Source organism: Copadichromis virginalis, linkage group LG16, assembly GCF_057382275.1.
Source record: "Copadichromis virginalis isolate Kocher_CV1m ecotype Utaka linkage group LG16, C_Virginalis_male_GT1.1, whole genome shotgun sequence".
Classification (NCBI taxonomy): Eukaryota; Metazoa; Chordata; class Actinopteri; order Cichliformes; family Cichlidae; genus Copadichromis; species Copadichromis virginalis.
The window spans coordinates 20,490,083-20,516,953 of record NC_140633.1 but is presented as its reverse complement, the minus strand read 5'-3'; the positions used below and the strand labels follow the sequence as shown (position 1 = coordinate 20,516,953).

General features: G+C 41.9%; 3 protein-coding genes across 5 annotated transcripts; 2 read left to right on the top strand and 1 right to left on the bottom strand.

The window, feature by feature from the left end:
• Positions 1 to 723: 723 nt before the first annotated feature.
• Positions 724 to 8,520, top strand: LOC146690659 (lanC-like protein 3). 3 transcript variants are annotated; one of them, XM_085433692.1, is made up of 6 exons: positions 727 to 1,381; positions 3,636 to 3,806; positions 3,939 to 3,989; positions 5,926 to 6,091; positions 6,177 to 6,384; positions 8,296 to 8,520. In XM_085433692.1, exons 1-6 carry the CDS (start codon positions 848 to 850, stop codon positions 8,453 to 8,455), a joined length of 1,290 nt encoding a protein of 429 aa, XP_085289818.1. In that variant the 5' UTR covers positions 727 to 847; the 3' UTR covers positions 8,456 to 8,520. The 3 variants fall into 3 exon arrangements, with proteins under 3 accessions (XP_085289819.1, XP_085289818.1, XP_085289820.1); XM_085433694.1 differs by lacking the exon at positions 3,939 to 3,989 and having other exon boundaries at positions 729 to 1,381; positions 3,636 to 3,759; positions 5,894 to 6,091; XM_085433693.1 differs by lacking the exon at positions 3,939 to 3,989 and having other exon boundaries at positions 724 to 1,381; positions 3,636 to 3,759; positions 5,894 to 6,091; positions 6,177 to 8,363.
• A 3,917-nt stretch (positions 8,521 to 12,437) lies between these two features.
• On the top strand, positions 12,438 to 21,832 carry xk (X-linked Kx blood group (McLeod syndrome)). The gene is made up of 3 exons (XM_085433689.1): positions 12,438 to 12,882; positions 16,758 to 17,020; positions 19,776 to 21,832. Exons 1-3 carry the CDS (start codon positions 12,638 to 12,640, stop codon positions 20,702 to 20,704), a joined length of 1,437 nt encoding a protein of 478 aa, XP_085289815.1. The 5' UTR covers positions 12,438 to 12,637; the 3' UTR covers positions 20,705 to 21,832.
• Positions 21,833 to 22,928: 1,096 nt separating this feature from the next.
• On the bottom strand, positions 22,929 to 26,871 carry LOC146690657 (dynein light chain Tctex-type 3-like). Its single transcript, XM_085433691.1, has 5 exons — positions 26,658 to 26,871; positions 25,536 to 25,577; positions 25,317 to 25,440; positions 25,120 to 25,197; positions 22,929 to 23,855 (listed from the first exon to the last, which is right to left on the bottom strand). Exons 1-5 carry the CDS (start codon positions 26,682 to 26,684, stop codon positions 23,779 to 23,781), a joined length of 348 nt encoding a protein of 115 aa, XP_085289817.1. The 5' UTR covers positions 26,685 to 26,871; the 3' UTR covers positions 22,929 to 23,778.

Below are 26,871 nucleotides of genomic sequence, written 5' to 3'. Positions count from 1 at the left end.
GAGCAATGATCCGTTCCAGATTCAGGTTTGTCATACAAAATAAATTCACAGAATATGATGGCAAATCTCTAACTGCCCAACAACATACAGCACAAAGGGTTATAGTACAATTGTATGCGCAACATGAAGCAAGCTGTTGTTTCAAAAAACTAGTTGAATTTGATCAGCTTTAACATAAGAAATTAAAATTTTACTTTTCTTTTACATATCGAGCTTGTTTATTTTATTTTATGTTACTTTGTAACTGAGATTCTGTCTTCTGTGTGGTTTTCCCTTACTGGGTTACTTTATTTTGCCATATTGTTTTGTATTCTATTGATGTATTCTACTTTATTTAAGTTTAATTATTGGTTGTGTTTATTGTAACACTTGGAAGCACCCGCAGTTATCTTAATAGGAGGAAATGCACGGGCTGCATGAAGGGTAAACTGTCTCAGAGTGGTTGATGTTCATGACCATTCAGGACTTGTGCAGACTACTAACCAATAAATACACACCTGAATGAATTTTACTGCATAGTTTCCCATTAAAATGCATCTTTAGCCTGTTTTTGTTGTGATTTACTGTTAAAAGAGGCCAAACCATTCTCTATGCTTGTTGTGGCTGTTTGCGACTCTGCTACTTCTAGAAGGACTGCTGAGAGGGTGCAAGCTGGAGGCTGACAGGCTCAGGTCCTTCCAGCCAATATGAGGCTGAGCCATCACTGCTCGCGTCCAATCAGCTGAGACCTGATGGGATTGGATTAAAGTGTTTCTCCTCTTGGATACTTTGAGTAGCTGACACGGATCTGCGTTATCAGTGGGTCCTGCGTGCACGTCGTGCTGTCTCTATCGGCTTTTCGTCGGTGATGGAAAACACTCGCTGCTTTGCCAACCGTTTCTCCGACTACAAAGGTGCGCTGCTCCCGGGCCAGGGCGCCGAAGCTGCCGTGCCCGTCGTGGTCGCCAGCATAGATAAAATCCTTCAAACTGTTCCCATCGACCTCAGCGACTGCGACGGAGGGCTATACGATGGGCCGGCCGGGGTGGCTTACATGCTGTATCACGTCAGCGAGTTCCCGCTGTTCTCTGAGTACCGGGATGTCTACCTGAAGACGGCCAAGCAGATCATCGACATGTCGGTCAGATACGTGGATGCGGAGCCGGACAAAAACATGCGTGCCGCCTTCCTGCTCGGCGGGGCGGGCATCTACGCTGTGGCCGCTATGATCTACAAGTCCCTGGGCTTGGCTGATTTCGTGAAGCCGCTGACTAAATTCCGTAACCTGTGGGAGGTGTGCGCTCCCATCCATTTTCTGGAGTGCGGCTCGGATGAGCTGTTTGTAGGGCGGGCTGGGTACCTGTGCGCCGCCCTGGTCCTCAAACAGAAGCTGGGCATAGAGGTGAGCGCACAACAACAGCATGGCGCACTTTAAAATGATAAATCCCTCTCCGAGAATAAACTTCAGCTGCCGGAGCTGCCACTAACGAAAAACAGGTCTAAGTGTGGACTAGATTAGATAAATACGTATTCCTAATCTGAATCCAAAAGCTTGTTTACGTCAGTTTTTTCTGCAAAGGTTATTTTATAGACCGAGATTTTAAAAACACAAGTGATTCCAATTTTTATTTCGAAGCTCAAGGTGCTGTCATAACTTCCATTTCATATTGCAGTTCATTGATTTAAATACTTCTTATTAGTTTACTGATTATAAATTTTGTATGAAAATCTCTGTGGGAAAATCTCAAATTCCCACAGAAATCTTAACATTTTCCTCGGACAGTAACTAACTGGATAAATCCATCATCTCGATGAATGCTGATAAAGATTTTCTCACTAAATAAATTGTCCGATTCTTCTCACACCATTAATTATACAAAATAAAGATAAAAGCAGATAACACCACAGGGAGTCTGGGTACAAGTTTTAGGGCGTTGTGTTGAAGCGCTGTTTACGCCCACTGCTGGACAAATTGTGTGATGCACAATTTCCAAATTCCTCCAAGGTGGGGAAAAATGAGGGCGTATATAAAACTAATGTTGGCCTTGGTTCAGCGCTGGTGACTGGTCATTGCAAGTGACCAGTCACATTGTTATTAAGTCATAGCTTGACAAAAAAAAATATATATATATATATATATACTATTCAGCCAATAACATGGCAGCAACTCAGTGCAATTAGGCAAAGTAGACAAGGTCAAAATGACCTGCTGAAGCTCAAACCAAGCATCAGAATGGGATGATGGTATGACTACTTCAGCTGCTGATTCACTGGGATTTTCCCACACTATCATCTTTGAATGATTCCCCCCCCCCACATGTTGTTGATCAGAACTCAGAGAAGAATGGCCAGTCTACCTCAAACTCAGGAGAAGACAGAAGTAACTCAGATAACCACTTGTTAAAAATGTGTTCACATTTTCAGGTTGGATAAATTTAGGATTATGTTAGGAAGGGCATCCAGCATAAGAATCTTTCAAATGAAAGGTAACACCTTGTGACAAGGGAACAGTGGAAAGTAGCTTCATAAGGTGTCGCTGTTCCCCCTGTGAGACGTTTGGGTTACATGCCCTGAGACTGCTGAAAGAGCAGCTGTATGGGTTTCACACCTTTATCCATTAACAGGGAATTCAAGTGTGGAAAAAAGAGATGTAAAAAAAACCTTTAGTGATTTCAGAGAGAGATCTGTGAGACCAGACAGACTGGTTCAAGTGATGTCACTGGAGTCAGCACCACATGGATGTTTGAAAATGGAAAAAAAAGGTTGTTATGGAGTAGAAAAAAGTGAGTTTCCCAGACATCTGTGGCTCACTGTAGTGGATGTCTGCCTGAAGCTAACAGGTCTTAAACTTTTCGTCGTCTCAAAGTCAGTTTTTTAAACGTGTCAAAGACCTTTACATAAAATAAGTAAGTAATCGCACCACTCGTGAATTCTAATGCTTGTTGAGTGCCCCAGAGATGGTGGTTACTAACAGCTGTCTAAATGAAGCTCTTGAGCAGCAGCTATAAATTATGCAACCATGGTGCAGTTTGCAAACAGCCCTATGTTGATGCTTTGCATTTCAAAATTTCTAAAAGTGTTAGTCTGTGAGTCTTTCTCAATAAAACATTTTGGAATCATAAGCTTTTATTTCACACAGAACTCATCCCTGCAGCACTTTGTCAGCATAATATAACCAAATGTTGTGAATCACTGGAGTTACACTGAACATGTTGTTGGTTTTGACATAAAAAGATAACAGATGAATAATCTATGTTAAACATTAAGCCTGCTTCTGCTTTAAAAGTTTTTATTCTTGTCATTATTCCTTTAAACATTCATCACGAGTCAGTCAGTGTCATTATTTTGCATGATTAGACCTGTACTTGGAAATGTTTGGGGCTGGCTTTGCTGGGGGAGGAATAGCAGCACAGGAAGCCTTTTCACTGAGCCACTGTGCATTATCAGATGCTGGGCCTGCCTGGACTGAATCAATACAACCATCATGTTTTTAATTACACCTGTGCTTCAAAATATTAAAATGTCTCCTGGGAGAAAGGTCAGTTTGCAGTGTGGGTGTGCACAACCATTAAAATGTTTAATATTTTAACGCTGCACAATGTATTTCCAATTGAATTTTTATCTGTGTTAACTGCAGTGTGTCATTTGCTCTGCAGATTCTGAGCAAAGATCAAATCAAATCTATTTGCCAGGCCATCATCGAGTCAGGAAAACAGTATGCCAGGAAGAAGAGAAAGCCTTTCCCCCTCATGTACTCGTACTATGGAACAGAGTACCTCGGTAAGAACCACCAGCTTCGTGCAACGTTCAGTGCCCTTGTTATAAAGGTAGTGTAAATGCACAGATATCAGGATTTTTCACAGTTTCAGTCCTGTGACCACAGCAGGAGCTTCTGTTGTCACAGGACTGGTGTGTTCATGTGTGTAAAACTAACTGTCCTTTTCCTTGATGGGCATCAGAGGAAGAGACCCCTCAGGGTTGAAGTAACTTTCACATCAACAGAGTTCATAGTAAGCATAGCCCTGCTGGCCACTTTTGCATGGATACAGCAACATCTTTGAGGATGACGAGGAAGTGGAACAGTTATATTTTGAGAGATCTGTAGATTAGAAATACCTGGATGAAAATATATGCTGAAGATCCTGCATGTGTTCTCAGTTTGCCTGTCATGAGAGGTTTGCTATTGGAGGAGTTTCTTGATCGATTTGCGGTGGGCTGGGCTGCCTCAGAGAGTCTTGGTTTCCTGCATGTGTTTAGCATTATTTAGGAAGTCTCGCTCCAGGATCCCAACGAATTACATCCATGTTTGATGATTCTGTAACTTACGATTCTCATCCAACGCCAGTGCAGGAGGAAGACATTTCTTTGGTGGAGTCTGGGGTGGTGGATGGTTGGAGACAGGAGCTATGGGCCTATGATAAATGCTTTCCTACGGTAACTGATTCAGTCATGTTCACAGTGTTTTTTCACGTTGCTTTCAGGTCATTTAAACATTATATGAAAACCTGAATATTCAGTACAAAAGCGCAACAGTGCAAAAGTCTTGAGCCACCCCTCATTTCCTTATATTTATCGATTAATATGGGAAACAGCTGCAGTGATTTATTGAAACATGTGCAAACATACATGGAAATACAGTTTAAACAGCAAAAACAGATTCTGTTTAATTCTGTTAAACTTGAAAGTCAATATTTGCGATGATCACCTTTATTCTCCAGCACAGCCTGAACTCTCTCTGGAAAGCTTTCTTCTATTTTCTTTACGCAGTTTTCAGGAATAGTGCTCCGGGCTTCTTACAGGATGGATCTTGGTTCCCTTTTGTTCCATTTTCTGTCAAGATGATCCCACACAGCCATTGCCACTTTCCAGATGGTATCACACTTCAGTGTCGTGTCTTTTTATGCTTGAATGATTTATAGGTCAGTATTTAGTGGCTTATTTAAAAAAACAAGTCCTCTGAAAATGTCCAGGTACAAAGACTGGATTGAATTTGAGTGAAAAAGCAGCCAATGTCCAAAAAAGAAACCCAAACTTTTGAAAGACCTTCAGAAAGCCTAGAAAACTACTACTAAAGACCATTTTGATAATGACAAAGTCTGGCTCTTTAGAAGCAAAACAAAAAGAAATTATGAGTGACTCAAGACATTTGTACGTTACCATAGTTACTACCGTATTTTGAGTATTATGTAGTTGTTACCTATAATGTGAGAGTTTGGAAATATTGTCATTGGATGTGGAAAGCAGTTAAACTTGATGCGAATCTAAAAATGTGCAGAATCATCCAGCTATGATGTTCTTGTCAGGAGATAATCTTCTTGGATGGTTGCAAGGCTACAAAGGGTTACTCTTCTATCTCTTGTTATTTCCAGCGTCAAGCATGTCCGTATACTTGTAATTAGATCAGTGTGTAGACGTGTGTGTCTATTGTTCAGACTAGAGGACCTCCGGACAACACATGTGTTCAGATAGTCTGAAGCCTAATTACTCTATATTACTGGATCCCTTCAGTGTCTTTTTAGCTCTTTAGTACAGGTGCTGCATTCCTGCATCATGTACAGTAAATACTGTCCTGACGAAGTGATCTCTAGTTTTGAAGCATTCTATTTGTGGGCCAGATGTCATGTAGCTGACGGACACTTCCCTGTTCTTGCATCAAGTTCGGGCTGCTGATGTATTTCCTCAGTGCTGGAAAATAGGACTTTATGTCACCTATCAAAACTGTCAAATATGTACAGTGAGCTCCGGATTAGAATGGAACAAAAACAAGTCCTCCCGTTGTGCTCTGTGAGCGTTTGCGCTTTTGTGCTCTGGGTGGTGTCCGTCTGTGTGCCTGGCATGGTGTTTTCCTGCATGCCTGATTTTGTTTGTGCATGTGCGACCCTCCCCACACACCTCGCCCTCCCTCCTCTGTCAGGCGCAGCCCACGGCCTTTCATCTGTGCTGCAGATGCTGTTGAGCTACCAAGACATGCTCAGTGGGGCTGAAAAGGATCTGGTGTGGCAGAGTGTTGATTTCCTCATGAACCAGGAGCAAAACTGTAACTGGCCTGCAGAGCTGGGAGCCATCATCGAAAGGGAGAACGAGTTGGTGCACTGGTGCCACGGAGCCCCGGGTAAGCTCAGAGCTGTTAATGCCCATCATCCTGTTCCTGTCCCGTGGTTTAGAGCCCCACTGCTACACTGTCCTGTCTCTTACAGGTGTGGCGTACCTTTTCGCAAAAGCCTATCTGATCAATAAGAAGCCACAGTACTTGGATAAATGCATTAGAAGTGGAGAACTCGTATGGCAGAAAGGTCTGCTGAAGAAAGGTCCTGGGATTTGTCACGGAGTTGCAGGCAGCGCATATGTCTTCCTCCTGCTTTATCGGCTCACAGGCAACTCCAAATACATCTACCGTGCTCAGAGGCAAGAAAGCCCTCCTTTTCTGGGGAGCTGCAACAACCCAGCAAACATTTTGATATTGAATAACTGTTTTTTGTCAACATCAAGTTCGAATAAATACACTCAACAAAAATATAAACGCAACACCTTTGTTACTGCTCCCATTCCCCATGGGATGGACGTAGAGACCTAAAGCGTGTACCAGTTCCCACGAATATCCAACAACCTCGCACAGCCATTGAAGTGGAGTGGACCAACATTCCACAGGCCACAATTGACAATCTGATAGACTCCATGCGACGATGTGTTGCACTGCATGAGGCAAATGGTGGTCACACCAGATACTGACCGGTTCTGGGTCCCCAGACCCCCAATAGCGCAAAAAACTGCACATTCCAGGGTGGCCTTTTGTTGTGGGCAGTCTGAGGTACACCTGTGCACTACTCATGATGTCAGATCAGCATCCTGATGTGGCACACCTGTGAGGTGGGATGGATTATCTCAATATAGCAGATGTGCCCACTACCACACATTTGGACTGATTTGTGACCACTGTTTGGGAGGGATGGTTATATTGTGTATCTGGAATGAATTTTAGGTCTCTACGTCCATCCCATGGGGAATGGGAGCAGTAACAAAGGTGTTGCGTTTATATTTTTGTTGAGTGTAGTTTCAAAATGACAGCTGACCTGACATTGGTTTGAGGTACTTCAAACCATCAAGGCAGCTTATGTGAGAGCAGTGTGTAATTCAGGGTTTGGTAACATTAACATCTAACCATCTACAGTTTGGTTTCTGCAGGTCTACTGCATCCAGTTTCTACCAGGAAGATGATGCCAGGGTTTCAACCATGTCTGCTATTAAGAAGTGTAACATAAATGTGATTAATGGCTTTGTAAAACCAAAATAGTGGGAATATTCAGGCTGTATTCAGCATTATCTGGTGTGTGTAAAATTGCTGGTGATTTAAAGGAAATGCTTAAAATTTTGAGAACTTTTGCTTGTCAAGAATTAGATGAGTAAATTGACACAATGGTCCTGTCTTCGTGTCTATTTGAAGCTGACCGAAGACAGTTAGCATAATGTAGCACAGAGCTACATGGGAGGAACCAGCTAGCCTGGCCATTAAACAGTGAACTGTCATTTTTACACTTTGATTTTTGGACACATTTCAAGGGCTTTAGGGGTCCTGGCATGTGAATTATTTCACCTTTATTATATTACCTTATCAAAGCCAAGCTGTCTGCTTTGGTTTATTTGCAGTGCTAATGCTAAGCTAGGCTTCCTGGCTTTTGCTACATGTATAACACAACGAGTGCGGCATCAATCTTTTCTAACTCTTAAATGTTTGAAAAAAACACATTGGGCATAACAAGAATCACAAAAACTGTTTCATCACAAAAGCTTCATACATGTGGGTCATGTTTTTACATTAGCAGCAGTGACAAACACGCATTATCTACATCTACAGCAGCCGTTGTCATGTGACTTTTACACTATATGCATATCAGGTCTGTGACTTTACATGATCTGCTTGCCCTTTGCAGCAATAACATTTACAGTTGATTGTGGAATATCTTGGTAGGAAGAAATTTCACAAGACTTGTTGCAATGATGACATCCTGTTAGAGCACCATGCTTCAATGTCATGACCTCTTTTGAAACAACCTACTCTTTTACAAATGTTTGTTTAAGTTGTACTGCGTGGCTAAGTGCTTGATTTTATACACCTGTGGCACTGAAAACACCTGAAATCAAAGATTAAGAGGTGTGGCCCAATGCTTTTATCCACATTGTGTACATTTATTGTCTTAAAAGGAGGTTCAGAAACTTCAGGTGCACTCCTGATCTCTACAAGAAGTTATAGCTCAGTTCTGGACATGCTGCTTTCACATTGTGTTTTTATGTGTCTCCATTCTTGTTTTGTCCACACAGGTTTGCAGAGTTCCTCTTCACTGAGGAATTCAAGGCAGGCTCTCGCTCAGTTACCAGGATCTACAGTCTGTTCGAAGGCCTGTCGGGGACCGTTTGTTTCCTGGTCGACCTCCTGCAGCCAGACCAGTCAGAGTTCCCTCTGTTCAGTGTCTTTGTGTGAATGGACTGAAAGGTTACTGCTGTTCACTGACCTGAACAGACCCCGCCCCTTTCCCAGTGAAATCGCTAAACAACTTATAGAAACTTTAGAGTCAGGATTGATATTGTGATCAGAACGAGAGTGGAGGGATGAATGTTTTTTGTTTGGGCTTTAGATCAATATCACACAGAGGAAAGTTGCTGTAGAAAAATTGTCTTTTTTCTGTTTGAATGTTGAGCTTTGAGGCTTTATCCGATGCATGGCACTCACAAAAACATTGTCCATTGTTGTCACTAGTGATGGAGGTCTATATGAGATGTCCGTTGGGCGTATACATCAATAAATCTGTTTGGGGACAAATAACAAAAAACAAAGATGCTTCTTGTAACTCCAGATTCGTCTGGGAATCATCAAGTTTGCTTCTGTATCGTAAAAGTAATGCAGTGATAGTCGTGAATGCATCCATGGGTACAGTGCAATATTTTTAATGGTGTAAACAAATGTAGGCTAAAAACAACGCGGCCACAACTAACTCACTGACTCCGCTAACACTAAGCTGTACTTCTTGTTTACATCACCCAAAGCGCCCAGATTGTTCCGTCTGTGTTGTCGTCTGCTTTATCAGGGTCACTCTAAGAAAGGAGCCCAGCACTAAAGTACAGAGATGAGAAACTGAGATATTCTTCCAAGATGCTGCTCTCAGGTCAGAAACACACAAGCTACTTACACATAAAAGTAAAAGGCAATCACACCCCAGTCACACACACAAAAAAGCTGCAAACAGAAAAACGAGTGTCACATAAATGCCTTTAAAATTTTTCTACCAGTTCACCAGCTCAGCGTCACATATCGCAGACCTTTGAGTTCATGTCTTTACATAATCGCAAACTATAAAGATCATCAAAGCTGGGTGGGGAGGTACAGAAGGGATGTAACTGTTTATCGACATAAAAGTAACACTTTGTTTCCGCTGTGCTGTTCTCACCCGCTGAAGCTGAGGTTACGCCTTGTACCAGTGTGACAGCCATTTGTGTTTATTAATATTTCAAAACTATGTTAGCTACTGTGTGGGTACTTTCAAAGTGATCAATATGTTGTGATTGGTTTCAACTTTTACCCTACAGATAAACAATAAGTTAGTCTGTACCTTTGTGATGGAGACGGAGGAGAAAAGAACAAAGTGTGCTGCCGATGTGAGAATTTCACTTTTCGTCCAACTCAGTCCGTTTCTTGAGGCGACTCTTTCTGTGGTGAATTTCTTGAGCTAAATGCGCAAATGAGGCTTTACAAACAAATGTCTAGCTTTCAGATATGATATCACATCTCTCAGAGAATAAGAAGGCAGAGAATACAGGAAACTGAAGATGCTTTGGGAAGCTTATATGAACATGTGGCTCATGTTGATTAAAAAAAACTGCCTGCGAATAACAGCAAACCAAAGCAGTTTCCCAACTTTAACTGAGCCGGTTGTGAAACATTTACAAGCTGTACATGTGTGCTGCTGTTTTTCATTTGCAATCCAAGCTGTTTAAAACAATACCTGCTACTGGATTATTGATACCAATAAAGTGTCCAGATGACAAAATAATAGAGATGACTGGTGTTTTATTCAAGGGAAAGGCCTTGCAGGAAAACACACTCAATACATGAAAACACAGAACCGAAGCGTCCACTGGTGATTGATGAGGATCTGTTATTGGAGACTGCATAAAAACTGATGACTTTTAATTGCTGTAATATTTTATCAGCTTTTCAATGCCGCTTTATGAACAATGTGACAGAGAAAAAAAATCCCCCTGTGAGTGGATCAGTACTCGCAGTAGAAAAATATTACACTTTTTCAAATGTATTTTTATGCTTTTCAGAGCTGGAACCATCGAGCTTGGATGTGCTGGTCCACAACCGCACAACAGCCGTCAGTGAGGTTCATATAGATAAATAAATGATGCTGTACATACTTGTTTTACAACATTTTAACAGTATTTTATAGGTATATGCAAGTATGTATAGGTTGCACTAATTATATTTCAGTTTTGGGGGGTTCTTTTATCAACCTGGCTCCTGCTGCAGTCTTTAAGGTTAGAGCAAAAGTGGAGGTTGAAGATGGAGCTAGTTTAAGTCCAAAGGTGAAACAAATAGACTTAACCATCTTCTATGACCACATGGGGGGGTAACAGGTTTTTTTGTGTTTTTTTTTACAAAATTAAATTTAGTTTTTGTTCCTGTTGTTTCTCCTTTTGCATTTAAAATTGTTTACTCAGTTAATATATACATTCAGCTGATTTAATTTTGTTAGCCATTATTTTTTGGTGCCGTTGTATTTAGCTGAACCTCTCAGTGCCCATTTATTTCTTAAAATGGCTTATTTATGTGATTGTGCATATCTGACATTATTTTTGTTGTTTGTGGGGTAAAATAAAACCCACATTTTGGAAATCATTACACTTGTGCCTGTATGTTAATGGCTGCTTAGTCCTTGATATTGGTAGAGGCACTGAACAGTTGGCTTTTAGAGCGTAAGAGGAGAAGGACGCTTCGCTTTGTTGCAGCCTATAAACATTTGTAATTTAATGGAAGCTGCGTATTCTGAGCAGATAAAAACTACACTATTACATCTTTTATTTTATATTTTACCTTTATTTTAATCCATTATAGGAGTGTTGAAGACAATGTGAAGATATTAATACTTAACGTGGGTTAGAGGCTCTTAATGTCGTCTAGAACAGAGTCTCAATAAAATGTCTGAACCTTTCTCATCAGTATTAAACTCCAGCACTACAGGCTATTTAGAGGTGAGTATTTGGTCCAGCTGCGGCCCACACATGTAGTGGGCCACAGCTGTTACGTGGGTGAGCTCAGCTGCCTCAGTGCAAGAACATTTTCACCTTACATGGGCCAGATGTCAAGTCACACCTGTTCCTGCCAGGACTTTAACTGAGCTGTAAGTGCCAAAAACAACATAGGTCTCATCTTGGTCATATCCCACATACATGTACACTCTCTGGCCACTTTATTAGGTACACCTTGCTAATATTGGACCCTATTTTGACTTCAGATCCAACAAGATGTTGAAAACAGTCCTCGGAGATTATGGTCCATATTGACATGATAATATCGCACACTTTCTGCAGATTTGTCAGCTGCACATCCATAATGTGATTCTCACATTGCAACACATGCCAAAGGACTGTGGAGGCCATTTGAGTGCAGTGAACTGTCCCGTTCAAGAAACTAGTGTGAGATAATTTAAACTGTGCAACATGGTGCGCTATACTGCTGTAAGCAGCCATCAGAACATTGATTCACTGAAACTGTCATGGTCCGTGGAAGTGTCTGGGGATTTTCCAGCCTGAGTTAGTGTGTTTCCTGCGCGGAGGTGGTGTCCCACTTGTGTCGTTTCCACGACTAATCAGCAGGTTCTTTAGGTCAGCGCTGTCTGAATGAAACCCTTTCAAAAAATTTGGACCAGCTTGCTGGTGACAGGAGACACCGAGAATGTGTACAGTGTCAGGTTTATTTAAAGCTGACTTATGTGTTCCTTATTTTTCTCATATACAGTTACAGTAGTGTGTGTGCTCGTACAGTTTCAAATGTTTTTAGCCTCTGTCACAACTTCACTGCAGCAGAGGAACATTTGTTATGATTTGGGGGCGTCAAAGCAGCTTTGCGACTGTGTTACGTAGAGACAGTTTCCTGTGTCACGTTTGAATTGTAAGCTTTTCCTTCCTTACAGACTAGTCATAGCTCATGGTTGTTGTTTATTTGTTTGTTTTATGTTTAATTTTACGTGACATTAGTATTTGGGCTTTCTGGCTCCATGATGGATAGATTAGTAGGCCTGTGAAATTGTCCAAAAAATGAGTAAGCTGGTTATTGAATTGTAATTGAAACTCTTAGCCTCATGGCCCTGCAGATGTTTGCACCACCATTGTAACATCAGTCTTCGGGGCGTTATCGTCTCGTTGACTGGCGCTTCAGTGCGCACTGGAGAGCGCAGCGCTTCTTGCGCCCCCAGCAGTCTCTCCCCGGGACAACACTTGGCTGTGAACCTGTCCCGCCTGCCTCACATATCGCAGACAAGCTGCTGCTCCTGCGGCGGCGTTCCTCCAACACTCCAACCGACGACTCGGTGGTTTCGTTATGGACGTGCAGACTCTGAGCGAAGCAGCGCGCCGCATTCCCCAAATGGCGGAGTGAGTGAGGATGCGATTCCCCAGTTCCATCTTTGTGTCGGTGTCTCTGTTCACGGCCGAGACCACGGCAGCGCTGTACCTCAGCTCCACGTACCGCTCCGCCGGAGACCAGATCTGGCAGGGGCTCACGCTCCTCTTCACGCTCGTACCGTCCGTGCTCGTGCAGCTCACCCTCACCTTCATCCACCGGGACCTGAGCAGAGACAGACCGCTCATTCTGCTGTTGCACATCTTGCAGCTCGGTCCCATCGTCAGGTCAGTGCTGACATGTTTACCTCCGTTTGTCAAACAGGAGCTTGGATCCCATTGTATCCACAGTGTCCACTGTGTTCTGCCGAGGGCATGTCTCTTACCTCCCACAGGTGTCGTGCCCACGGATGTTTTTTTTCCTCTTAAAAACATGCCAGGCCTGCCAGCGCACAAGCTGCTTACAGATGGTGCGATGAATGCATTGCGCACATGCTGTTGTTTTCATTTTCTCTCGCCTTTTGTCTGGTTGGCTCCATACATACTGGCGCATGATGTGCTGTATGTCCGTGTTGTTCAGCTCGGAAGCAAAAGGCTGATCAATGTTGCCACTGTTGATCGATATATGTTACATATATACACAGCTGGCAGGCTGCTGAGCCAAAGCACTTACAGTACAATAAGGTCTTCTACCAGTTTGATCACCTTCAGCCATGATCGTTCGGGCAAAGCTGATTTATGACTGTTCTGACTGAAAGGACATTAAATCATCGTTATGAAGCCTAACTGGAGTCGCTCCACACTCACGGAGAAACCTTTAAATCATAATAGGCCCGGTCTTCCTCTTTGTATAAGCCTGAGCCCAATCCTGTACATAGAAAGCATCCCTGCTGTACACACAGAGATGAAACTGCTATCAAACATACAAACAGCAGGAAATCTGACTCTGGTAAACTCATTAAAACCCACTCATGGTTTGCAGTTGGTTGATTAATTCATTTCCAGATGGACAGAAGAGTGATTTACAGACTATGTGTGTGATTCAGTGATGAAATGGGAAGACTTGCTCTTGTCTTAGTTCAAAGTTGGTTATGTTATGGGTTGGTACATTTCTCCTCTTTTTCCTATGTTCGATAAACCAGAAATTTTGGATTAGTCATTTGGGAACTGATCAGCAGGAAGTGCAACTCCACATGCTCATACTACCACATCTGTTTTTTATCACTCACTCTTTAAGTCCTTTCTGAGCTAAAATGCACAACTGGTTTCTCAACTGTGAACATGTATCATGTTGGACAAAACAAGCTGATTTAACAAGTAATTATTTTTTAAGATCGGTTATTTGAGCAGTTGATTAAACTCATGGGTGTTTTTCTAATCTTCCTCATTCAATTCAAGCTTTTGCTATTTTCCAAAATTAATAGACCATATTAATAACAACTGTGACAGGCAATCCTGACAATCTAAACAACCAGTATTTGCAGCCACACATACGGTAATTATGCCTCCTCATGATTCAGCTCGTGAATAGAGTCGTACTGAGCAGCACAGCCTCCCTACCCTCCCGACTGCATTCAAATGATTACTGTTCAGACCTCTACATCCTTCCTCGGTGAAGACCAGATCTAAGAATAGCACATGTCACTGCTGGCTCCTTATCTCTGACAGCAGACCGGGGAATGTCTCTCTCTTTCTCTGCTGCAGACAGCACAGCAGCACTTCCTCCTCTTGACTTCCCAAAACAACACCTCTGATATTTTGATGTGTGTCACCATCAGAGAAAGTATTCAAATCTCTCACAAGTCTGCGTTGGGTGTAATCATTTCTTCTGTTGTCGCCCTAAAGAGAAGTGCTCTTTAATCTATTTAACACTAAAGTGTTGCTGAAGAGTAGTTTGTCAAAATAACAGAAGTCTACTTCCGCCTTTTCTGCAACTCGAAATAATTTAAAGCTCATGTACAACTTAAACAAGTGCAAAAGCTTCAAAAAATTGCATAGATGTGGGATTTTTAAATGGGCGTATGCAAAATTATTAAACAAATTATCCTTAAGATGTATTTAAACCTCCAATAACATTTTTTTTTAAATACTCGTGACTCTGCAGTAATGTTACAGGTCAAAAATCTAAATGTTGCTAGATGAATGGGAACAGAGGCCTCATAGGCTAAAGGGACAAATACGCAGAGCTGATCTGGGAGTGAAATGACCTTTTAACTCTTGAAAGCTTATTTGGAGAAATCTTGTTTTTTTCTTTTGTGAAGTGAGCAGTTTCTGTGGTATTTCAGGCCTGCTTGTAGAGCAAAATGACTGGATGTGCATCAGAAGTCTTTATAAAGTGACGTGTCCCAACCTGTCATCGGGGATATAAAAATAGTGGTTATAACTGCTATATTTCGTAGCAAGAAACGTGAAATAACCAAGTGAACTGGGTCACTTGTAATATGAATCCAAAGCAGATGTTTTCCTCGCGAGCTGGTGGAGACCAAAGACGAGCAAAAGAGAGCAAATGCTGATTTCAAATACACACGAGTGACTGAAGCATATGACTATCATTCTGCCAGCAGTTCATCATATGACCTGGAGTGTTGTAAACAGCTGTTTACATGATCCTGTTACATAAGTTCATGAGTTTTGTCAGCTAAAGGATCCTGTTCTACGACGTCTTTAAGCTGTTCTACAGGATTCAGATCTGGTAGCTTGACAGACATTTTACTAAACTCATCATGATGTTCATAATGAATCCAGGTTGCTTTTGCTCTGTGACAGGCTGGGAGCAGCCATAAAAACATGCTGAACTCTAAAGGGCTGCACATGTCCAGTAATAACACTAAAATAGGCTGTGGCATTGAAACAATTGCTAATTTATATTAATGAGCCCAAAGTGTGCCAAGATGACAAGACAACACCACCCCTCCCCCAACAGAAAAGCCACAGCTTTTTTGTATTCAGCTGACATCTTCAGCTTCAGTCTCAGGATCGGACTCATTTTTCACTGCAAGATGCTGTTCTGCTCAGCAGTTAAGAGTGGTTATCTAAGTCACCGTAACCTTTTTCTTATCTCCATCCAGCCCGACCGTTTTGGCATCACCGTCTGCAGCACTGCTGCTGACACGATGGGTTTTTTGGTTGTTTTTTACTCAGATGTCTCTGAGTAAACTCTAGAGACATCTGCGGTGAAAATCCCAGGAGAGTTGCAGTTTTAAAAATAGTGAAATCGAGCCATCTGGCGCTGTGATCACATTTTTTTCACAATTCTGTTGTTTAATGAAAACATCTGCAGGATTTTGCCTCACCAACAGTCGAATAGTTACATGGGATTGCAGGTGTTCAGGTATTCCCGACAACATGCTTTGCTCTGCAGAGACAGAGCGCGAGACTGATATTCACCCTTGAATGACGTCGTTTATTTTTACTAACTCAGTGAGGCGTTCACTAAGCACGTCTGTTCAGTGTAAGTCATGCTGATAAACGGTGTGTCCCTGAGCACTCCTGTGGCTAAATCCTTGCGACTTGCTGTTTACCGGCTGTGCATCAGCACTGCTTGACAAGGACAACGCTGCCTCAACCTTTGGCGCTTTGCCCGCTCTATGCACCTCAGTGTTTTTAGAGTCGCACTTGCCAATACATGACTCTGTCCTGTCATTGAGGCCTCATTTGACACAGATAATGGATAGCCAAATGAGGATCATATGAAAATTACCCCTGGCTCTTTGGGCTTCTGTAGCTGCTCATAATTCTGAGCAACAAGCATTGAATTAATATGCAGAATAAGCTATATGTATTCTTCAGCTATACTTATTATAAACAGTAATAAACTTTATGTTACATCAAATTTAAGCTCTGAATAATAGCATTTTTCCTGTAAAGTACAACCTCACATAAACTCACAAGACTACATAATCAGCAAGCAGAGAAATGGACTAAATCGGCCTTAGAAGGAAAATGAGTCCTTTCCTTAAAGAGCTGTTATGGCCATTAAAAGATAAGCACAGTTCATTTGCCTTATGCTGGTCAGTGTTTCTAAATTAAATAAAGAGAACTACCTTTACAACACTGTGCTGAATTATTAGATTAGAGGGTTGTTAATGAGACAGTACAATATATCCAACTTTCATCAGGTGGATGAAATCCGATGCACACGCTCATCTCCTCTCCTGTTTCAGGTGTCTGGAGGCCTTCTGCATCTACGGCAGCGTGGGCCGCGTGGAGGAGCCTTATGTCAGCATCACGAGAAAGAAGCAGATGCCCCGCAGGGGTCAGGCAGAGGAGGTGGAGCGGCAGGTTGGGCAGGCAGAGGGGAAACTGTTTACGCACCGAGCGGCCTTTGCCCGCACCTCTGTCATTCAGGCCTTCCTGGGATCAGCCCCCCAGCTCACGCTGCAGCTCTACATCTGCGTCCTGCAACAAGGGGTGTCCATCGGAAGAGGTGAGGGGAGCACGTATGACGTAAGCGTGTGTTTGTGTGGGACCGGACAGTTTTATGGATCATCCACCCATCCGGCTCTGCTAAGAGTCCGTCACAGGTCCTCTACAATGTGGGCTGATCAGCTAAGTGCGATATTGGAAATGAGAGAATGGATGTTTTCATGAGTCAAAGTGGTGTTATGTAACCGCCTCTCTGATACTAAAGATGGAAAATGGTGATTCTGTTTGCCAACAGGGAGCCAGGCTGTGTGTGTTTCTGTGTATGTGGAGTGGGGGGGTGAGCAGGTCTATTCCTGAGTATTCCTGGGAGAAATCGAGTAAAGGGTTCAAACAGTCAAACTAGGACATCTGGTCTTTGAATTGGGTCAAAATAAAAGATTTTATAAATATCTCAGTCTTATTTTGTGTCATAGCCCGAACATGAAAATCTTAAATTACATATTTTAAATCTGTCCTAAAATAATGGTCCCATATTGCTATAGTCATTTATACTCATACCGCCAATTTAAGATCCCATCTTTATTTTCTTGCGAGTGTAAATTGTTCACTTACATGGAAAGCACAAACAGCTTTTTGTTTTGTTTTTTAAAATCTTTCTGAAATCGATCTGTGAACACATGAAGAAACAACCGTCTAACTTCACTCATAATTTGTATATAAACCAACTAAAGTAACTGAAGTGTTGTTACGACCCCCTCTGCTAGGCGACAGGAGGGGAGAAACATACACCAGCCCTCTCACAAAATCTGAGTAAATAAGGGGTTTTAGAACAGAAAAGAACAGGCAAGAGTAAAAGCTTAGGGTTAACTAAGGCAAGCCAGCATCACAAAACTCTAATGAAACTAAGTTCAGCTGTATACCAGGTTTAAACAAAGAGCAACACAGCAAACAGGTTTAACAAACAAGCTTCACATGCAAAGCAGACGAGGAGGCCACTGCATGTTCACCTCAGAGCAGCAGTTCACCATAGTGTGAAGGATCTTCAGCCTTTTATACTCCCCGGTGCAGACAATCAGCCAGTCAATTGGTCATGGAGTGGTCATGGGATCTCCAGGCAGCCAATCGTCCGCGAGGTCTGGCACACTGTGATCTGCATAAGCACAAAAGGGTAGTCTCACTCTCTCCAAGGCCCAGGGCCGTAACAAGTGTTAAATGGGATGTTAATGGCTCAGCATGTGTAAAATATTTTATGAAAGAAAACTAGTTTGTATAAAATTATGTTGCATGTAATTAAACTGTGATATGTTGTTCTTCTTTTAACCTTTTTGGGTTTATAAATAGAGAAATAACCTAAAACTTTAGGCCTGTATGTATTTAGAGGCCTATCTCTGCTTTGTGCCTTGTTACTTTAATACTGTGTACCTAGGGGAGAAAGCTTTAACTACACCTTCAGTCTGCTTTTGATTTGTTTCAATTAGCAATCTCTAATCACAGATTAGTTTCACGTGCAGAAAATGCCAAGTTAATGGTATCATGTCTGTGAAGGTTCATCCACTTCTCCCTGTGATTCAGTCTATCCTGTAATAAACTAAAAATGTCAGCCTTATTACTGTTCTCGAATATTACAGAAAACATAGTAATTTTGACAGCAGAAATTTAAACTCATACCAAGCTTCTTTTATATGCACAGGACGTCTGTTTTCTTCCAGCTGTGAAATGAGTCTGCAGTGGCCTGTCATATCTGTCTTTGAGTGAGACGTTCTGTCAGTGCTCCAACGTCACTGCAGTGATAACACTGTGTGACAGCTTTCATAGTCATCAGTGGATATTTTCTTATTTTCATTCTCTGTAAACCCTGGAGACAGTTGTTAGAAAATCCCAGTAGATTAGCGGTTTCTGAAAAACGAACGCAAACATCCTTCTTCTCCATTCTGATGCTTAGTTTAACTTCAGCAGGTTGCTTTGATCGTGTACGAATGCCTAAATTGAGTTGCTGCATGCGACAGCTGAACTATGGACACGCGCACACATACACTTAGACTTACACTGATAGGCACTCACTCATCCCCCCTCCCTTTCCAACGCCTTCGATGCTTGTTTCCTGCGAGGGAACACGGCGGGTCTGTGTGCCGCGCTGGAATGGTAGCGCTGTGCAGGGCGGCTGCTGTGTTCGCTTCGGATTACTCCTCACCCCCCACCCACCCCTGTGGCTTGTCATGTCTTCACAATGTTGTGCTGTGGACATTTATGTGCTTTTTTGTGCAGAGGAGTTTTTTTGTTTCCTGTTCTCATGCTGTCCTACCATGGAAGCATAGCATGAGTTGGGGTCTCTTTTTTTCCTCTTGTACTTTCCCCATTGTAGTGTACATTTCAATGTTTTTTCTCTGATTCTACCAATCTCCGACCTGTATGTTTGCATGTAATGTTTGTGCTATATGTGTAAGGTCGGGGGGGGGGGGGGGGGGGTCCCATTTCACTGCAGGGCAACCTGCATGTGACGAATAAAGCTTTGATTGATTGATTGATTGAGATATTTATCTTAATTACCAGTTAAGCAGATGTACCTTACAAAGTAGATGGTGAGTTTAAAGCTCTATTATCATATTTTTTCTCTCAGAAATCTGGCAACGCAGTACTTCATGTACACACTCACCTTGGTAGAAGAGTTTTTCAGGAACGAAGCAGTGTTTACATGGAATGAGCTGCAAAGTATCCTAAACTGGAGACGTGCTTTCACTGATTTATAGGCAGATTTGTTTGTTTTATTTTTTCCAACTTTTTTAAAAAAAATGACTCTGTCTCTATCTGCATGTCAGGCACACTGATGGTGATCTCCCTCCTGTCCATTGTGTATGGAGCCCTGCGCTGCAACATATTGGCCATCAAGATCAAATATGATGACTATGAAGTGGACGTCCGGCCTATGGCTTATGTTTGCATATTCCTGTGGCGAAGCTTTGAGATCGCCACTCGCGTTGTGGTTTTGGTCCTGTTCAGTTCGGTGCTCCAGCTTTGGATCCTGCCCGTGGTTCTGCTGAACTTCCTCGTTTTCTTCCTCTACCCCTGGATCCTGTTCTGGCAGAGCCACTCCCCTTTCCCTGAGAATATAGAAAAAACTCTGACCAGAGTGGGAACCACCATCGTGCTTTGCATGCTCACGTTCCTCTACGCTGGCATCAACATGTTCTGCTGGTCTGCCGTGCAGGTGAAACTCAGTGACCCAGACCTCATCAACAAGTCCCAGAACTGGTATCGCATGGCCGTGTACTACATGTTGCGTTTTGTGGAAAATGCCTCGCTGCTCTTGCTCTGGTACATCTATAAAACAGACATCTACAAGTTCATCTGTGCCCCGCTGCTGGTGCTGCAGCTGCTGGTAGCCTACGCCATCGCCATCTTTTTCATGCTGGTCTTCTACCAATTCTGCCACCCATGTCGGAGGCTCTTCTCCTCCAGCATGACCCAGGGCCTTTGGGATTGCTCCTCACTTCTCTGCCTGATGTGCAGCTCTGGCTCTCCACAGAACCGGCCCATGATGAAGGAGGCCCCGACCCCATCTGCGCCAAAAGAGCCAGCCACACAGCGGCCCCACGACACAGCCAGCGACAGCACAGACGACATGCCTAACGACACGACGTATGACATGCTCAATGACACCACCTTCGACACGCCGAACGAAATGGACAGCAACATAGGAGGTGGAATAAATGGTGACATTAGACACGGTGTACCCTGCACCGTTTAACGCATCAGAATTATTCTTACGTGCCATTAAGAGGACATTATCTAACCTTCTTTAATCTTTTTAAGTGCCACATGGATCCCTCATACATCCATTGCAATTCTACATGAAGCAAATGTGTCCTTAACGTGAGAGCTATCCTTGCTGTAAACGCGCAGCCTGTCTTATCAGACTACATGCCAACAATTCATCCTGCAGCCTTTAAAACCAAGAAAAAACCCACAGGCACCATCACCTCACTCTCTTCTTTAGGTTCGGAGACCGTGTCCACGTATATGCTGCATTTACTGATCACAAGGAGCCAATGCATTTGAAGTGATTGTATTTAGTGTCTCTTTGGCATGGAGGCGTGCATGTGTGGAGCCTCAGACGAGGTGTAACTGGTTACTCTGCAGAGGAGGGGGAGAGCCGGCCCCGTGCTAGTTTTTTTGGCCACAATTATGCTTTTGTACTCCTTAATAAGAGCTTTAAGATTAATACGCGCTGCTTTCGTGATGTGCTCGTGTTTGATGATGAGATGTTAATCGCCACACGTTGTAAAAGAGCCTGTTCCATCGCCAGACATACTGTTACTGTAAAGCACGGACATTCCCAATGGCTTTTGCACGTTTACACAAAAAAAGAAAGGACTTTGGTGGTTTGGTTCATTTTTTGAGCAGCAGCAGCTGTAGTGATGTGCTTTGTTTGGATGTATTTGCATTTTCCTTTTCTTATTTTCGCCTATTATGTCTGTCAACTGTGTTTCTGTCTGTCTGTCTCTTTAGTTGGAAAATTTACACTGAGTGCACGCGAAACATTTACTGTATCTAACTGAAAAAGAGTCTGTGTTTTGAACTGTTAAAAGTATTTATTCTTATTTCAACCTTTAATGTACTAAGAAAGCAAGAGATAGAGAGAGAATGTGATTGTGGTTGTTTTTGCACTAACTACTTTTTGCAACGTGTCTGCAGAGAGATGATGACCTCGGGAATCACATGAATGCTTCTTATGTTTGTACAAATAAGAAAAGCACTGTTTAAGCCAAAAAAAATTAATATACACATCAAACATATAGAGACACAAAAGGAGGCACTGAAAATATGAAGTCGTACTTTAAAAAAAAAAGAAATTAAATTTATATTTATATGTGAATATTGTCTTGCATTATTTTGATCTGTCACGCAATGTGAATCTGTGCTGACCTCTAGTGGTTGATCAGTGAAACTGCCTGTTTTAGCAAATCCTCGTTTGCAGATGACTAGTGAATTTTGCTCTATCCTGACTTACTGAAGTGACCTGGGAGGGATCTGTGTGGCTAGTGGGATGCTCTAAATGCAAATTAAAGGCACCCACTGTTTACTTAATTATCTACTTTAGCAAAGGTGCATTGGCACACCCTTTATAAAAGACTTCTTTTCAGTGGGTTGGAGGTGGACACAGAGAAAATCAGGATATTTAATCAGAAATAAAAATAAATTTGACGTAAATGTTGAGAATAACTTGTGTTTCAGTTAAAAAGTGTGTGGCAGCATTGTGCACCAGCTGAAGATGAGACAGGGAGGACTGGCTAACACCAACATACAAAGAATTACAGTAATCCCATGGTAAAGATGTGGATTATGGTTTTAAAATTAGATTTCAACAATGTTTTTTTTTTGTTTTTTTTAATCTTCACCAACTGTCTCACCTGAAAGAAGCTGGATTTCACCACTGCACTGATCTGACCATCCGGTCTAAAGCCGCTGTCCATCCTAAAACAAAAGTTTGTGACAGTAGGCTATCCATACTGTGCCATAGGGTAAGTCCCACCGGTGACATCAGAAACAAAAACAATCACCTCTTAAAATTTAAGACTTAGGCTTAAGATTTAGAGCCATGCAAGCTTTTAGTTTCTCAAGACACTCAATTCAAATTTGAATAAAGCAGTCATCCTTCCCAATAGCAGAGGCCCAAGTATTGAGCCCTGTGGAACCCCACATGACTAATATGAAAAGTTCTCTGAGCCAGGTACGCTCTGAATCACTCCAGAGCAGTGCCAGAAATGCATACACAATGCTCCAAGTGGTATACAAAAATATGCTACACTGAGTTGAAGGCAAGTTTAAGCAAATGTGGTGCTATGAAGAGACCAGAAACTAGAGTGAAAAACCAAGTACGCTGTACTCCAACACTGGTTAAATCCATCCTCTCATCCAAAGGTGTTGGCCTTCAGCTTCTTTATCAGTGCTCACGAAAACACACAGTGGAACATCTTTAAGGACTTTATTGGACAAAATTCAACAAAAACAGTCTTGAACTCAACAGTAATACAGAAGATCTTAAAAAAAAAAAGAAAAGAAAAAAAATCCTGGTTACAGGGACTGACCATTAAATGCATCACAGGAAAAACACTGTTGTTTTGTCTAAACATTTCAATAACTTATTAAAATATTAATATAGACTAGTAGAAATACAGTATACTGTAGTGATTACTTAAACAGAGCTTCTCTAACATACAAAGCTTCTTGTAGTCATAGTTCAGTTTCTATTAAGGGAACATAGTGAAGGAGACAAAGTTGCAAACATGCTAACATTTTCTAATTAGCAGCACAAAGCACAGTTGAGACTGAAGGAATGTCATCAATTAAAATTAAAAATTAAAATAGTTTTTCCTGAGGGATGAATATCAGTGCTAAATTTAATAAGAAACAATCCAATGAATGTTCAGATATTTCAGTCAAAAATACAAATGTAAACTTCCTGCTGCACACAAAGAGCAGTCATCTGTTTTTACACAACAGGAAAAAAAAATACAGTCAACATGTGGTACTTCTGGGCCAAAGAAAACACCTGAGCATGTTTGAAAAGTACTTTCCAAACAGGTCTGTTTGCAGATCATGACTCCAGTCCAGACCAAACAACATGTTGTCACTGTCAGACCTGCACGTATTCACAGGCTGCCAACTCAAACCAAAACTGTTGTTCCTGCCTGCAGGGAGAAATAGATACTTGTAGGTCAGCGTCTATCAGAGGGTATATAATCAGAGGATCTTCAGTGTCATTCAAGCAAAGTTTGAGACATGACAGTGTTCGAAGATGGAGAGGTGGGCGCAGGGCTGTCACAGCGCCACAGCTACAGCAAACACACTGACCACACAGTACATGGTGCGGTTCTCCCACCTGACAGTACAGCTCCCTGAAAACCCACAGACAAGCAGAGGAAATTACTCCAAATCATACATGAAATACATGTTTTTATGATTCCATTTATAAACCAGTTTTGTGGGCAAGTTATTCAATAGATCAAAAAAAAAAAAAAAACTGACCAACAACCATGGCACCATGCATCAACATAAGGGAGGCAAATCTGGTCTGAGTGTTGGGGGGTGTTACAACCCACCTCTCATAAATTAATTAACCCGGTTTAATCCAAAATGTAACATCAGTGTCATATGTAAAATGCAAACACGGATATTAACTATTATTATTGTTATTTCCACAATTATAGCTCCAAGTTGGCAGCACAGTGGTGTGGTGGTTAGCACTGTTGCCTTATAGCAAGGAGGTCCTGGGTTTGAATTCACCCCCTCTCTGGGCGCTCTCTGAGCCTGTGTGGGTTCTCCAGCTTCTGTGTATGTTAGGTTAAATGGAGATTCTGCATTATAGCAAGAAAATGTGATTTATTCTAACATTTGAAAACAAAAAACAGAAAGGAGGTTTCTGGCACAACTTCACCAACTTCTAAGCTACATAGAGAAAAGAATAAAAGATCAGTCTCTCCAGTCTATTTAAGCCTAGTCCTTGACTAAAAACTTCTTTCAATGGCAATCATAATCAAAGTTTTCTAAGATTAGGCTTAATCCATGTGTGGGAAACTGAGCCTTTAACTTATCCTCTTCTCCATGAACCTTGGTCGTGGGTGAAGCAGTCCCAGAAACTTCTTTAGGAGCACTCCCTGTCGACAGGGACGTTTCAGTTTTAATGAAAGTCTGAAAAAATTAGAAGTCCAGTAACTGGTGACGAAGTCCAGAGTGTAGATCAAACAGTTAAGTTGTTCCATGTGCTGAAAATATTTTTGGAGTTTTAATTTCCTCCATGGGATTAATAATTACAAGAACACGTTTAGGTTTCATTATGATTTCATCTGCTTGCAGGCAGGTCTATGCTGGTCCGGCCATCTACTTATATTTTTATTATAAGATCATTCCTCTATTTTATGCTGTGGGTGATTGAGTACCTCTGTATTTTGACTGTTGTGGTTATTTTTTGTTTGTTTTAAATCAGTAAAAAAAAAAAAAAAAAAAAAAAATCACTAGATAAAACTGATTATTTTCTCCTCTTGGATGTGGAGGAGAAAAAGTGGCACATCACTCTAATGTGTTATCATTTGTGCCACTTCCAATTAAAAATATTGGATTTAAATTATTTTGAAATAATGTTTGTTTTTTTGAGTGTCTCACCATCAGTGGCTGTGTCCCAGTAGCAGGAGTTGGCTGTGTGGAGCCCAGCGCCGCTCTTCTGCATGATCGTACAGTTCACTGGGACAGATCAGAGAGCGGCTTTACAACAAACACACGCTTACCTTCACACACACAAGCGCTACAAATAAGCTTGATGTCCTGGAAGCTCACGTTATCGAACACAGGGACTTGCTCACCTATGTATTTGAACGCCCGACCTTGTTTCACCAGGTGAGTGAGTGAATGCTCCACTATACTGGCCGTCCACTGGTTGACTTTACTCTGGTTATAATCTGTTCCACCGATGACGCCTTCAACGCACTGAGATTAAATCAGTAAACAGGAAGTCATCCATCCATCTGATTGCATTTAAAATACTGTTTATTATGAATGTTTCCAAAGATTAGAGAACATACCTCTTTTACCGAGACACTGATCTCATCGGGATTAAAGCCGACCTGCAGGATCAGTTTTAAAAGAAGCACAAAGAGGATCCGGGTTATTCCATGAATGTTCAATCACTGCCTCCACCTGAATCCCTCAACATCAACAGATTTTGTGTGCGGTCATTTTCGTATATTTAATCAAGTGATGCGAAATCTGATGTTCATGCTACAAAAATAGTCCTCATTACAGGTCCTTGAAGTACACAGGGCAGGCTGAAATTTGGCCCTTTTTAATTCATCATATTTTTCCCAGTACACGAGATTAAAAACAAGTGAGAATTTCAAACCAAAATCTGTTTTACAGGCAACTTTGACACCAATATCATAGGATATTTGAAATTTGAAATTAAAGTTGCATGAATTACATTTTTGAATCACAGTTAAACTAAGTATTACTAAATGAGTCAGCTTGCCCTCACCTCTGCAAGTAACTAATAACCATTTTATTTTATTTTTAATGAGAGCAGGAAGTTCTTGTCCTACTGCGCTTCCTGTTTGTATAGCAGAGGATTTATTGCTTTGTATAATGGAGATTTGAGACCAAACCACAGAAGTGTCCAACTCCAGGCCTCAAAGACCAGTGTCCTGCAGGTTTTAGATATCAATGATTTATTCATTACCAGCCACTAAAGAATTTCGAGACATGTTGAGGAGGAAATTTAGTCATTTAAATCAGCTGTGTTGGATCAAGGACAAATCTAACACCTGCAGGACACCGGCCCTTGAGGCCTGGAGTTGGACACCCCTGAAGGCTTTTCTCATTTCTCCAATTTGTGCCTCCTCGTCTCCTATCCCTGTGACCTGGAAAGCAATGTCAGTGCACCACAATGAAGGATGTTTGCATCAGGAGGATAGAGAAAGCTGTATTATTTGTTATTAATATTAATATCAGATGATTAACTGCATGATCACATTTTCCCTTCATTGTATTTGAGGCTGGGTTAAATTAAAACAAATGTTATCGCCTTAAATAAATCTGATAACAGGACCACACCTAGCTAACAGGCTAAGCTAGCAGCTAGGTAATTTAGCTGTAAGTTTACTGCTGGCTGCGGACCTTTGGATGAACTTCGCTCATAAAGAAAGCCGTACCTCCTCTCCAGAGTTATACTCCTCCATCGCTGCCGTCACAGATAACACTGCTGCCTGCCCTCTTTGTGGTCTCCGGTGTGTCGGCTGTTATTGTTCCTGTTCACTTCCTCTTGTTCGCGGATGACGAGCGACGAGAAGAGCTGGACCCGCAGCCTGAAGCGGGACTCTGTTTTCTCTGTATCGCCTCTCAGTGGCTCAGTTCAGACATTACAAA

Excerpts from the sequence above, each read along its gene's own strand:
- LOC146690659 (XM_085433692.1), top strand. The coding sequence starts at position 848 with ATGGAAAACACTCGCTGCTTTGCCAACCGTTTCTCCGACTACAAAGGT. Across the intron at positions 1,382-3,635 it reads AACAGAAGCTGGGCATAGAG|ATTCTGAGCAAAGATCAAAT; the intron begins GTGAGCGCACAA and ends TTTGCTCTGCAG. Across the intron at positions 6,092-6,176 it reads CTGGTGCCACGGAGCCCCGG|GTGTGGCGTACCTTTTCGCA; the intron begins GTAAGCTCAGAG and ends TGTCTCTTACAG.
- xk (XM_085433689.1), top strand. The coding sequence starts at position 12,638 with ATGCGATTCCCCAGTTCCATCTTTGTGTCGGTGTCTCTGTTCACGGCC. Across the intron at positions 12,883-16,757 it reads CAGCTCGGTCCCATCGTCAG|GTGTCTGGAGGCCTTCTGCA; the intron begins GTCAGTGCTGAC and ends CTCCTGTTTCAG. Across the intron at positions 17,021-19,775 it reads AGGGGTGTCCATCGGAAGAG|GCACACTGATGGTGATCTCC; the intron begins GTGAGGGGAGCA and ends TCTGCATGTCAG.
- LOC146690657 (XM_085433691.1), bottom strand. The coding sequence starts at position 26,684 with ATGGAGGAGTATAACTCTGGAGAGGAG. Across the intron at positions 25,441-25,535 it reads TCAGTGTCTCGGTAAAAGAG|TGCGTTGAAGGCGTCATCGG; the intron begins GTATGTTCTCTA and ends ATTTAATCTCAG. Across the intron at positions 23,856-25,119 it reads CTGGGACACAGCCACTGATG|GGAGCTGTACTGTCAGGTGG; the intron begins GTGAGACACTCA and ends GTGGGTTTTCAG.